The sequence below is a fragment of the Antennarius striatus genome, chromosome 15, assembly GCF_040054535.1.
Source record: "Antennarius striatus isolate MH-2024 chromosome 15, ASM4005453v1, whole genome shotgun sequence".
In the NCBI taxonomy this organism is placed as follows: domain Eukaryota; kingdom Metazoa; phylum Chordata; class Actinopteri; order Lophiiformes; family Antennariidae; genus Antennarius; species Antennarius striatus.
In genome coordinates, this window is record NC_090790.1 from 14,444,661 (window position 1) to 14,458,287 (window position 13,627).

A 13,627-nucleotide genomic window follows, 5' to 3' on the forward strand; every position below is an offset into this window, starting at 1 on the left:
CAACACCGACCCTCCACATTGTTACCTGCAGATGAAGGAGCTCCGCAGGAAAATACAGTCGTGGGGATGTTTGAGGTGTGAAACTGTAGTATCAAAGCAGACCTGACTAAATAACAGCTATTACGGTTTATTTAGGTATCATGTAAAGTGTAAAATTATGAAGGAACTAATTAGAAACAAATTTAAGAATGTTTTATATAATACCTAGTCCTAAATGTTTCTCATAAATGCACTAATATAAACTAATGAATGACCCAAAGGAACGGAATCAATATAAGTTTCTAATAAAGGGCACAAATAAAAGTTACCTAAAAAGGTTATAATGAAGGACCCTTCATTACAGGGTCCTACTAAAGGGCCATAATGAAAGTCTATAATCAACAAAGGATTACGTAATTATTGAGATTAATGATATATCAGTCCTCTAGAAAATTATTCAGAAGAGTGTCTGCTTTTTCATCAATGTGCGTAATTCGTCTCATGAAGAGGTTTTAAATACTGAGATAAATCTGATTTCTTTGGGAGAACGTACTGATCCTTTAATGTCATTTTCTTATCAGATGTTCAACATGCTGTGTTTTGATTGTAAAAGGAGACAAGAAGAAAGCTGCGATCTATTTTTTTTCTCATTTATTTGAGTTTACATTGTACAACAGAAACAGGAATGGAGATGTGGAGTGACAGCAAACATCAAGACATTTTCTACCTGAAGACACAAGCTGATATAGACGAGGCTGATTAGTTCAAAATGACAGGTGAAGAGAATGTTAAAGAGTGCAATAAAGGTGCTCATAAAAAATGTACTCAATTTCAAAATAATTCTTCACAGTAACAAAGTTATGACAGTAAAAATGACAATAAATAAATAAAAAATTTACAAAATAAATAGATATTACAATCAGTTAATACATGACATTAATCTGCTGTCATTCAAGTTAAAGCATGAAAGAGGATTGAATCATGAACTGGTGCCATGAAGCTGGTTTGACTGGACCCAGCATTTCCATATGTACAGTACTTCAGCTTAAAACCAGCAGAACTAACAACATTCACATCAGCCTTGAATTGACTTGGTGTTGATTAGCATATTCGGTTAGCACGCTAACATGTTAAATTGTGTGAACATTGCTGCTAAATGTTAGCAAAGCACTGCTGTTTGTACATCTGATTTACCAGAGTTAAAAACACGATGGTAAAACTGAAATAATGTAAAAAAACAAACCTTGAGAACATTACACTGCAAAATTTAAATCTTTAAAGCCAAATGTATATTTGATAATTCAGCCTTTCAGGATTTTGATATTTCTACATCATAAATTTGACATTTTTTCCCCACTGAAAAACCTGATGTATACAATCAGACACACACCTCTGTTTTTTCCATACAAAAAATTCTGGATTTAGCCATAATCATACAAATTAAAGATCATACATAGAACATTTTATAATTGTTTTAGTCAATTTTTTCAGAAGGTTCCAGGAGTAGACCCTTATTTTCTTAAAATTAGATTTTTTCTGGCAATTATTTCATGGTTGAGGCTATAAAGGGTTAACAATGTCAAATTAAAGATTTCTGGAGCTTCAAAATAAAACAGCATAGCAGGATTTTGCTCAACACCCAAACTTTTAGGCTAGTTGTAAATCCATACAGCCCTACTACGAACCAGCTCCATGACACCAGAACAGCAAGTTCACTTCCTGATTCAGACCTCAGTGGGAGCAGGAATTATATTGTTGTTGTTGTTGATGATTATGAGGAGGAGGATGATGGTAATGATGATGGTTCTAGCAGTGGTGATTATAAGTGCAGCACAGGTAACATGTCTGAGTGTCAGTGCATCAGTTAAGGTTAGTAAAGGGTTAATCAGGGCCAGTTCTGATTCGCCACACATCTAGGTGTCGTTAGATGGAGGACATGTTGGCATGGACTGTGTTCCTAGATATTTTTCCTTTGTCAAGTATTTTATGGGAATTAGGTCACTTCCTGTTAGAAAAGCGAGGCTTTCTTCTTCAGTTCGTTTCGTTTCCACAAAGAGAGGCGATCGAAGTCGGCCATCGGCATTCCGAACAAACGTTCGAACTCTTCGGGGGCCAGGTGCCTCTGATAGATGAGCAGGAGATAATAATTCATTCATCTTTATATAAAAAAGTTTTTTACTACTACATCAGTCTGCCATTAAACTGAGTTCAACATCCTCCAAAGAGTTGCTGATAGTTCTGTTAACATGACTTTTGCTATGATTAAAAACAAATATACCAATGGAATTTTTGAGGATATTATTCTCACTTACAAATCTAAAATATACTGTATGTTATTCAAGCATGAAAACATGCTGAGGTTGTGTGTTCTAACATGCTGACTTTGAATTTATCTCTCGAGACTTTTTCAGGTTTAAATGTTCTTTTGTAAAACCTCCAAATATAATTTAATTCCGACTTTTGTGAGTGAGACACAAACACGTCACCTCCTAGCTGACTCTCACCTCCAAACGGGTGCGGTCGACTCCTGGTGGCAGCTTACAGCGCCCTCTGTGGGTCACAATCAGAGCTTCATAGGGATAGATCTGAACAGCAGAAGGATTCACATGGTGAAGTTATCCCTCTTTTAATTTAATATCTAGTTTTAAATACATATTTTATCCACATTAGCATTTTCTGTCTTTTGCGTTTTATGATTTATTCACCAGTGATGCAAAAGGAATGCTGTTTAAACACTGAGACACTAAAACTATAAAATATGAATGCGATAATACGACAACCATATAGACACATGATTATTACTAAAACAAGAAGTTTTCTAGACAGTGTGACTTCTCTCATTTCTGGTCCATATGTATACGTATCCATTAAATTATTATGTTAATATATTTCAGGATCAGTAATGTTTATAGAGTATACAGTATATTTTGTTTGTGTCAGTGAAACCTGTCGTGATGGCAATAGCATTTTAGCAGTAGCAGTATTAGCAGTAGTCATAGTAGGACAGAGAAGAACAAAAAAATTAGACGTAGTGGTATTTTTAAATTTATGACAAAATAATTGTATTCTTGTTCTTATTAGTAATAGTAGTATTAGTAGTAGCAGTAATAGTAGTGGTAGTAATAGAAGAAGGAGGAGTACATCCAGTTTCCTGTTTTTAACGATTAAAAAAACCCCAAAACCTTCACAAAAACTGATTGGAGGTTTAATCAGCCAATCAGTATCAGCTATGTGTGACTGCCGAAAAATGAGAGACATCCCATGAAGCACTGGAACGATTCCACCTGCATGTTTAGGATGTTGATTTGTGGTTTACTGTAGATGTAGATCAGTAATTTCTATGGATTAGATTAAACGTGAACATCACAGTGAGATAAAGCTCCAGTTTGCTTTCCTCCACGTTAAAATGGTAACTTATGAGGCAGGTCCTACCGTATGTCTGTTAGCTTCAACATTAGCATCACTAGAAGCAGAGAGAACACTCTCACCTTCTGCTCCAGGATACTCGGCAGAGAGTTGCCTCTGTCCATTCTGTCCCTCCGAGCCTCTCCGTTCTACACACACACACACACACACACACACACACACACACACACACACACACACACACACACACACACACACACACACACACACACACACACACTGCATAAAAGATATTCCTACAAAGCCACAGAAGTGACATGACAAAACCAAGCCAGAGGTGAGCAGTGTGTTAAACGACAGTTGGTTATGACGCAGGATTATCACGTGTGCATGCAGACACAGACATTGCTTGGATGGATTGGCGTCATGCAGAAAGGCCAACTGCAGGCAGGAAGAAACTCGAAGCTTATGTAAAGATGGCAGCTTAGTGCTGCTGATGCAGCCATGCACACGCTAACACAAACCACCTGAGCAGACAACACGCTTACCTGAGCGGCTGCAAAAAGATACGACAAGAGGAGGATGACAGAGGATGAGGAACACGGAATAAAAACCATCACAGTACTGGATTGAAGTAGCGCTCCATCTCCAAAAATGTCTGCTCAACTAATCTTTGAAAGAATTCTGGATTTATGGCCATTTTTACATTGGAACTACTTTTTGCCTTTTGTACACATAATATGTTTTCTTTATTATTTATAACTTTGTAAAGCAAAGGAACTCTTGCAACTCTTACCTGGCCGTCCTTTATCTCCATCTGTGGAAAACTCTGCAGACTGCATCTGAAAACACACAATTGACATTTTAGTGTTTATTTTCTTTCAACCAGTGTTAAATGATTAACATCTGTGACAGGGTGACAGTGGTGATAATGAAGGCTGAACCTCATATCACATGTCATCTATGATGGAAGCAAAAAAGGTGCACTTGAACGCAACACAGAAACGATAGCGATATTATGTTCAAATGTGAGAGGTAATAACTCTCCCTTCCAGCAGGCGGCAGTGTGCTGATGCAGCATGGAAAAACACCTGTTCGTAATTTTTATGGTTATCTTTAGTTGCTTCCTCAGGGACACTTCGATGCTCAGACAGAAGGTGAGGAGTCTCATGATCTGAGAACTTATCAGCGGTTGCACCATGTCATAATGAGCTCATTACTTTTCATGTGATCACATTAATCATAAAGGAATAAAAGAACTTACTCTGGTCAACGCTGAGCCTGAGTGTGAAGGAGACTTCCATGTATTTGTTGACAAACCTGTCAATAAATAACAAAAAGAACCTCTGAGAACAATTTCATCCATGAACCAAAGCCAGAAGATGGCGCCGTCTTACTGGTGTGCATGTGAGTTCTGTCGGGCAGCGACTGCGTCTTCCTGCGGAAATGAACGGCCTTCTCCTTCTCCTCCTTCAGGATCAAACGACCCAGGTTGGACTTGATCTGGATTAACCACAAATGGCATCAGGAAACCTGGATGTTCGTTTGTGCTGCTCAGACATTTTCCTTACAAACCTTTTCCAGCTCCTGCTCCTGCAGCGTCTGGGCCTCGTCCGTCAGGTCTTCAAACTCATCTTCCTCCTGCAGCTTCCTCTTCCTCCACTCGATCTCTGCAGGAGTACGACCTGAATGTTAGGGCCGTCGCCTAGCGTCTGTGGCAATGCTGGGTGTTGTGTTGTTACCCATGGCGGCCAGCGATGGCGGGCAGGGCCAGTACTCGGTCTCTATCTTGGAAGGCTGGTTGGGATCTGGAGGCTGAGCTGCTGGAAACTTTGCAGACTGAATGACGCCTTCCATGTGTTTGTTAACGTCTAGACACAACATGAACTACATCAGTAAGAATGGAACGCTAAAGCTCAGAACCTGATCGTGAGACTGGAGGCTCACCTTGTTTGTAGATGGGAGGTTTCCGGTAGATGTTTGTTCCATTATCTGCATGAACAAGTTTCACATCTTAGTGTATGGAATAAGGTGATGGCTGTAGCATAGGGGAGTAAACTTTAGCAGTGGGTGTGCATTACCTGGCCTGTGGAAATGCTGCTGGCTGGTGCTAATCTTGCGTGCAGCCTGCAGTTGCAGCGAGGATCCTCCAGGGGAGCCACTGTCGCTCTCTGCTCTGAGTGTCTTCACCTAAAAAAACAAGTGTGGAAGAAGAAAGACAGAAAAAGAAAGGCAGAACATTATGGAAGGTGTCCTTGTTAATTCCATTTCATTTAATTTTCAAGATTAAACAACATAGAAAATGTTTAAAACTTCCAAAACTATCAAAAAACCATGCCTGGGTTGTACGAACAATGTGTGCATGAATCAAAACCAGTTACACCAAAATGAGCCTAAGCCCAACTTGTAACCATGGAGACAGAAAAAACAGATGATCACTTTTAATAACACGCCATTAAACATGCTGGACCGACACGGGCTCGCCAGACAGTGGCCGTCTGTTCTTTAAATGTCACATTGAACACAAAGCAGTGACACTCAGAACCAGACAGAAATCTGAAGTCAAACCCCAAAAGTCTGACTCATGGAAAGGTTTGCAAAAGGTCGCCAAACGTTCACCGACTGAATGGGACACTGTTCAAACCCGATATTGATTGAGCCTCTATTAAAGATGAGCTTTAGCTACCCTGAACGTGACGGCCGAGGGAAATGTCTGCAGGGTAAATGTGGAACGAGCTGCATGGGGTCATTTTATTTCATTATTTTCAACCTGGTCTCTTCTTCTTCAGGTGTTTAGCAGGATGCTGCAGTTTCTAGCAGCTCTTACCTCTGGAGACCTGGGTGGAGATGTGGAGGGTGGAGACATGGATCTCTGTAGACACCAACAACACATGTTTGATCAATGAATTTGTCAGGTAATAAGCTCTGATTGGTTGAACCTTCATGAACACACCTCTCTGCGTGGGGGGTCGAGCGGGGAGAAGCTCAGGTGTGGTTGGTAGGTCATCAGGTCCGGTCTCTCCACCTGCAGGATGGCTTTATCTCTGGGCAGAGCTGCTAGATCTCTGTAGCCGACCACCTCGTCGTTCACTTTGGCCTGAAAAAACACAGGGGACAGGTGAGAGGTGAAAGGTCACAGGTGACAGGTGAGAAGCAGCAGGTGACAGTTTACCGTGATGCTGGTGGCAGGAGACCCCGGGGTGCTCGGGCCCTTGGAAGAAGGCAGGTTGATGGGAGTTACCTGTCCCTCCACCTGTGACACCATCAGTCCAGTTGATTACTTTAATCCATCAGTATTAACAATATGACACTCAGAAACAGTAAAATGATCAAAAATATTTTTAGAAATGGAAAAAAAACACCTGAAAGTTAAGATTTTGAACTCTGATAGCTTCCTCAATTCTGGGCTTAACTAATTTTTGTCTTACTAGATAATCAACTATCAGCCTTTATGATTAATAATCCCCTACCGGTTGACATCTTTGCGTAATCCAAGATGATGAGGTAGTGATGTTTTCATTCCTGACCATTTTGAACATGTTCCACTAAAACTTAAGTGTGTCTGATGTGATTATTTACCTTCTGCATGACTCGACACAAACCTTCGTCCTGTTCAGATTTAACCAGCTGGACAAGAAACAAGAAAAAACGATCAGTTATCAGTTACAAATTGATCAATTATTCATGATATATCTCATCACAGGATGTTTTAACGAGTTTAGGAATGGATTTATTTCAGTTCTTATTCATAAACCCATAAACTGATGGATGATTTTAATTCTATTGGAACCAATCAGGTTGTTGCAGAGCTAACCAAACGTCTCTCTAGTTTTAGGCGGTACCGTTTGGAACCCGTCCCTCAGGGTGGGGCTGGACTGACGCAGGACAAGGAGGCCGCCTGTAAAACAACACTGAGCAGATTTAGGAATGGTTGTTATCAGAGCCTCCCTGGGGGATGGGGGGATGGGGGTGACGGGGGGGGGGGCACCTTGTCCCTAAACAACATGAGAGCCTCCTTGCTAACATCCCTGCTGGCAGAGGATATCCTCCCCCCAAAACACATCCTGTAACACCCCCACCCCCCCCCGTGTCGCCTTTCATCCGTCTCCCTCCTCTTCCTCTCCACCTCCATCCCACCCTTCATCTTCCTCTTCCTCTCCTCTTCCTCCCTCTCCTCCTCTCTGGCTGTTTATCAGCTGGCCCAGCCAGGACAACGCCCAGCCATCAGCAGCCATCGCTGTGGTTACCCTCCTCCCCCCAGAGGACCACACAGCCGGGGAGCGTCAGCGTCCCGCCTTCTTCTATCTCTAACTGTCAAACGTCGTCAGTTAATTAAAAAAAAAAAATAAATAAATAAATAAAAAAAAAAAAAAAAAAAATATATATATATATATATATATATATATATATATATATATATATATATATATATATATATATATATATATATATATATATATATATATATATATACTGATTTTAATCCCCACAGGGAAATAAAAGAGCCAAAAACTGACACCAGATCAGCAATAGAGGGAGTTTACTGTCTGTCCTCAGCTGAGCCACAGCATGTCACCGTTCAGGTTTAACGGGACATCTAACGTGCTAATCTTTGGCGTATTTTTGTTTTTTAACTTTGGGTAGAGCAGGTCAACAGCTGGCCTCACTTCCAGGCGTTAATCCAAAGGAAAAGGACCTTCTCTTTCAATAATATTCAATCTTGAAAAACCATCGCAAGTCAGGGACATGCTAATGCTTTCCAGGTGTTTCTGGGCTGTTTATTTTATCCGTACTCCGTTTACATCTCACATTAAATCCTCAGGTAATAATAAGTGTAATAATAGCCCAGTAGCTTGTGTTACTGCAAGTAGTCACATGACCACAATGAGTGGTCATGTGACTCCTAGCTTCTATTTTGTGGTCCTAATGTTGTATAAAAGATGTGTGAGTTAGCTGGTGAGTCCTTTAAGCCTCTATACAAACTGCAAAATAGGTCTCATTGTTAATTCAAACTCTTATTTGCATGACGTCCTTTAGTGTAATGTACACGAAAAACGTAATTTATGTGGCGGAAAACTACAATCTGAATTTTGGCCGAAGTCAAAGATCGCAACTCTGTGCAGAGATCAACGGCCCAATGCAAGTGTAATATATCAACATTTAATGTTGGCATGCTAACACATTAATAAACAGTGGTGTATTACAGTATGTAGAACAGTATGCTAAAAATCAGCATGTTAACATTGCTACTGTGAGCATGTTAGCATTATGGAGGCCTGCAAGTGGATAGAGTGGTTAGCTTAGCCGCTAAAATGCCTGCATAGGTCCGCCTTAATGGTGCGTTCAAGACACACTGGAATTCAGTAAAATACAGTTTCAATCCAAACACATGGTTGTGTTTTTGCTTGGAAACGTGATTTCAGTCAGTCCCATGATGTCCTCAACCTCACGTCCAATCACCTGTGAGATCAGTTAGGAGCTGTGAGGCTTCTGTCTGATGGAGCTGAGTAATAAACTGGTATAAAACACTGAACACTGGTATAAAATGTGCTGAGTTATCGTCTCTGAGGCCTGGACAGGAATCTGTCCACCTGGTCGGCGGCGGTCTGAGAGCTCTCCATGGATCAGAGCTCTTAACTGCCAGAGTGAATGGAGCTGAGTTCAGTTTGTGTGTGTGTGTGTGTGTGTGTGTGTGTGTGTGTGTGTGTGTGTGTGTGTGTGTGTGTGTGTGTGTGTGTGTGTGTGTGTGTGTGTGTGTGTGTGTGTGTGTGTGAGGCCCATCAGTCCAGCAGGACGTCCATTCTCTGCTCAAACACACTGTAACAAGCAGCTGTAAATCCTCAGGTTCATTTCATTAGCAAAACGTTAATTTATTTTTTAGGATTAATTGATGAAAAGAGTGAAAAATTTTTTTTTTTTCTGAAAAGTAAAAAAACCCAAAGATATTCATTGCAACTTGTTAAGAAAAAACAACAACAACCCTATGACTGTTGACATTTTTACATGAAAAATTACATAAACAGTGAATCCATGGTCAAAATTGGACTTATTTCATATTTATAATATGCAACTCAAAGATTTTTCTTGACTAGCTGATGTTTCAACTGTAAAGATGATTGTATAGATGTGTATAAAGCGCAAAAAACCATATTTAATGTATTATAAACAATTAGCAAGAGACCACATGGAAACTACTTTCATTAAGAAAAGCACAGTGCTGAGATATGAATGAGCTTTTTTATAAATACATAAATACAAACACAAACATATCATTCAATATATTAAGATGTCTTTTGATCTATTAAATTATTTTTTCTCGAGCCATCTTAAAGCTTCATAATCAGAATATATGCTGGTTTTAATCATTTATAATGACTGGAATATTTTTGGGTTTAATGATATTTATATTTAATCAAATAAATAATAAATGTGGATTTCCTGCTTTTATATCATTTTATATCAACAGAAATATGATATAAGACGACCCGTCTGGGTCCGAGGGTCATTATCACTGTTTTCGTAAATTTGATGGCCCAGAAAAATAAATTTAATGTGTAGAACACAAAAAGTCCGTACACAGGAGCTTCAGGTGTGGTTTATCTGAACCATCTAACATTCTCTGAATGATCTGCAGAGAACAGATGTGTTGGTTTTAATAATCGAACATCCTGATCAAATGAGAGCTGATTGTTTCGACGTCAAACGGCAGCGTGTGGCCTGCAGCCTTCATGACGATGAGGAGGGAGGAAGAGGAGACAAGTGCGTCTGCAGCAGCGCGATAAAAACAACAGCATCCCGGGTCGAACACGGAACAAACACGGGATCCGCTTCTCCACATTCTAAATACTGAGATTAAAGAAAGAAGCGGTTCTTACCTCCGACCGGATCAATCAGAGTGATCGGGTCCTGATCGGGAACGAAGCTCCGCCGTCAAAGCCGAGAAGGAGGAGGAAGGGTGGAGGAGGAGGGGGTGGAGGAGGAGGAAGAGGAGGAGGAGGCGGGGATGTAGGGGTGTGTGGGTGGTGATGGTATGTGATGCTTTCAAATGTGACCCCATGGGGATGAAACAGTTATAATATACAATGATAACTACATAATATGTTTTCACAAGATCTTACGATCAAAAATTGCAATAATCTTTTATTAAGGAAACTAACTAAAGCTGTAGGTGTGACTACAAAATGCAGTTTACTCTCACCAAGTACGAATGAGAAGTGAATGAATAATGGATCCACTGTAAAGCGAGTTTGAGTGCCAAGAAAAGCGTCATATAAATCTAATCCATTATTTTTATTATTATAAAACAAATTAAGTTCCAAATATTTTTAAACCAAGCTAAACTGGGAACTTAATTGATTTTTACATCAACAGCTCTGGATTTAAAAGTTTGGTTAAATCCCAGTATAGATGACTTAAACGAAGAGTCAATAATAAATCAATCAACTGACAAATCAATCAATCAATCAACTAATGACTTCAACTCTCTTTGTAGGTTCATGCTGTTATGTAAATTGAGATATCACAAATTACGAAATGAAGGTGTGTTAGAAGTGTAGTCTCCCTCTGAGGTGTAACTAAAGTCTCTATTAGTTAAGTACCACCAATTGGTATTTGAATACAGTACAGCCCTTAAAATATATGCAGTTAATCACAATCCACCATTTATCAGGTATATTGTGCATCAAATTACTTACAAAAGAATCAGAATCTTCTGCTTTAATTTATTAGGTCTATTACAATTATAAATATAATACGTTTTATTAAAACAACGAAAACAATGACAACAAATCACCTTTAAAGTTGCATCAATCAAAGCAAATTTCAATCACAATAAAATAAAATGAAATAAAGTAAAATAAAATTACATAAAATCATCTCCATTCCGCAAGCGCTCTTTAAAACGTCTGACGTCATCGTGTTTCACGTTGAGCACAGAGAGAACGCGCGATCAAGATAATTCAGTCAACTGGTTCGCATCTGAAGCGACCAGCCGGAACCATCACAGTTAAAGGTCCATCCCGGAATATTTCTGTAGAACAACTGACCTACAAAAAACAGTTAGTTAAAACAATAAACACACTGATGTCGGTCTTTGTGAAAAACTTACACTCTTGGATTGACTTTAGACATGTTAACATCGTGTCGCGTTCAGGAAACATGACATAATCCACATCTCGTAATTTCGATGTTTTGTCATCTTTATTTATCGCAGTTTAAAACAGTTAAATACATGATATGCTAACTATGGCACTGACGCAACACAAATGTGTAGCTTTATGTAAACTGCAGTTGTCGTTTTATGCCTGCGTTTATCTTTGACACGATCGGCAGCCACTGCGCATGCGCGGACCTAACACTACGCACCGGAAGTACAGTACAGACAATCTTTGTTTAACAGGAATGGCGTCTGATAATGGATTGGCTTCTCTGGTATGTCGGGAAATGCGAATTAATTTTTTCATATTTACTGTCTTTTAAATGTTGATTTTGTGACCTGTAGCATTAGAGCGTCTTTAAGACGCTGAGAAATCATTACAATAAAAGTTAGTCGGTTTACCCAAGCTAACTTTGCTAATGCTAGCTGGTGGAGAAGTACACACGTGTAGCAACATGGACCCTGTTATTTAGTGTGTGAAATGTGTGACGTCGTATCGGGACACGTCATCACGTGTCAGCTGTTGCTAATGTCGTGTCGTTAGGATAAAAGTCACGCCAACGGGCTATACGTTCCGGTGAGGTTGTTACTGGTGTGTTGTTGTTTACAGGGGCCTCAGGGAGCAGCGGCAGCTGCTCACGCGCTCTCTCTTCCCGGGGAAGCTTACGGAAATGACGTAAGTAGAACCATTACATCTTCGGTCCGGCAGGTTTTATTTAAAAAAGTCACACTGGAAGTGAATTAAGAAGTGTCCTAACAGATGTAAAAATATAAGACATCGAAGCAAAAAAAAAAAAAAAATTCATTGGTGTACCGGATCTTGTGAGCCGGATGTTCGCTTTCTATAATGAATCTGATCTTTACCCAAAAGTAATAAGTTTTATTTTGTCAGACTCTGATGAATTCAAATGATCCATATATAAAAAAAGAATGCCTTTAACTTTCAGTTTAACCTAACCAATGTTTTTCTGTGTGACCAAAATCTTTGAGAGTTAAGACATAAAAAAACGAATTTCTTACATAAAACTTTGGCTTTTGTTTCAACCCCTAGTATTTAAAGAAATAAAAGATAAAATTAAACAATAATTTTGTGAGGTAGCTCCTGACCTTTGAACTTTGTTTTTTCAGTCTCGGGTTGAAGTCATGTGGGCGATGAAGGCTTACAACCATGCAGAAGTTTACTTCAACGTAAGACAATTTCTTAGATTGAAAAATAGAGCAGTAAAATATCACAAATGCAAGTTCTGCATTCCAAATCCTAGTTTAAGTTCATCTTTGTTCTTTTACCATGTCACAAATCGGATTGATGAAACATGATTTAACTCCTCAGCTCATCTCATCAGTTGACCCGAAGTTCTTAAAGTTGACGAAAATGGATGACAAGATCTACGAGTCTTTCAGGGAGGTGTTCAAAGACCTTGACATCAGGCTGCTGAGGGAAGACGACCTGAAGTCTGACAAGGCCAAAGAGGTGAGGATGAAGACCGTTGTACTATTACTGTAAGAGGAGAGGTTGAAGTTTGCTGTAATAGTCACAAACTGACCTCCAAAAGTTGAACATGTAATAAAGTTTTCCACAATTCTGGTAGGTGTGGCGTCCATTCTGTAACCAGTTCGAAGGCCTCGTCGAAGACTTCAACTACGGCACGCTGCTCCGTCTGGACTGCGAGAAGGATTACAGTGAGAAGAACACCATCTTTGGTACGTTTGTGTCTCACGCTGATGGAAAAATAGATGATGTGAAAAACAGCTGATGTCTGTTTTCTCCTGCTTTCAGCCACCAGAATTCAGTTCTTTGCTGTTGAAATCGCCCGAAACAGAGAAGGCTACAACAACCCCGTGTTCCTGTCCAGAAAGTCAAAGAGCTAGCCTTCAAACAAACATGTGTATAACATCACCGGGGTGTCTTTACTGGAAACACGAGAAGCTGAAGACTTTGTGGAAACATCAGCTATCATCAACACCACGCAGACGCTTCAACACGTTTTGTATTTACTGTAAAGTTTTCCTGTCAGTCATGTGGTCATTATTTTGTTAGAACAGAGGTTTGTGTGGTTGTAACCATGGAAATAAAGAGTCGTACATTTTACAGCAGTTTTTCCATTTGAAGCCACATTTGGCCCGCGG

At 39.7% G+C, this 13,627-nt stretch overlaps 2 protein-coding genes across 5 annotated transcripts; one reads left to right on the top strand and one right to left on the bottom strand.

Moving 5' to 3' along the window:
- Positions 1-615: 615 nt before the first annotated feature.
- dmtn (dematin actin binding protein) lies at positions 616-10,323 on the bottom strand. 4 transcript variants are annotated; one of them, XM_068334496.1, is made up of 16 exons: positions 10,221-10,323; positions 6,816-6,972; positions 6,518-6,598; positions 6,299-6,442; positions 6,173-6,217; positions 5,427-5,535; positions 5,293-5,337; positions 5,088-5,216; positions 4,921-5,015; positions 4,743-4,848; positions 4,610-4,665; positions 4,142-4,187; positions 3,894-3,901; positions 3,468-3,533; positions 2,484-2,564; positions 616-2,101 (listed from the first exon to the last, which is right to left on the bottom strand). In XM_068334496.1, the coding sequence occupies exons 2-16, from the start codon at positions 6,882-6,884 to the stop codon at positions 1,988-1,990; spliced, it is 1,194 nt and encodes a 397-aa protein (XP_068190597.1). In that variant the 5' UTR covers positions 6,885-6,972; positions 10,221-10,323; the 3' UTR covers positions 616-1,987. The 4 variants fall into 4 exon arrangements, 3 of the variants coding, with proteins under 3 accessions (XP_068190597.1, XP_068190598.1, XP_068190599.1); XM_068334497.1 differs by having other exon boundaries at positions 6,925-6,972; positions 10,221-10,320; XM_068334498.1 differs by lacking the exon at positions 10,221-10,323 and adding an exon at positions 7,188-7,309 and having other exon boundaries at positions 6,925-6,972.
- Positions 10,324-11,683: 1,360 nt separating this feature from the next.
- On the top strand, positions 11,684-13,589 carry pbdc1 (polysaccharide biosynthesis domain containing 1). Its single transcript, XM_068334215.1, has 6 exons — positions 11,684-11,775; positions 12,111-12,176; positions 12,629-12,688; positions 12,831-12,971; positions 13,090-13,201; positions 13,278-13,589. The coding sequence occupies exons 1-6, from the start codon at positions 11,686-11,688 to the stop codon at positions 13,367-13,369; spliced, it is 561 nt and encodes a 186-aa protein (XP_068190316.1). The 5' UTR covers positions 11,684-11,685; the 3' UTR covers positions 13,370-13,589.
- The last annotated feature ends 38 nt before the right edge of the window (positions 13,590-13,627 follow it).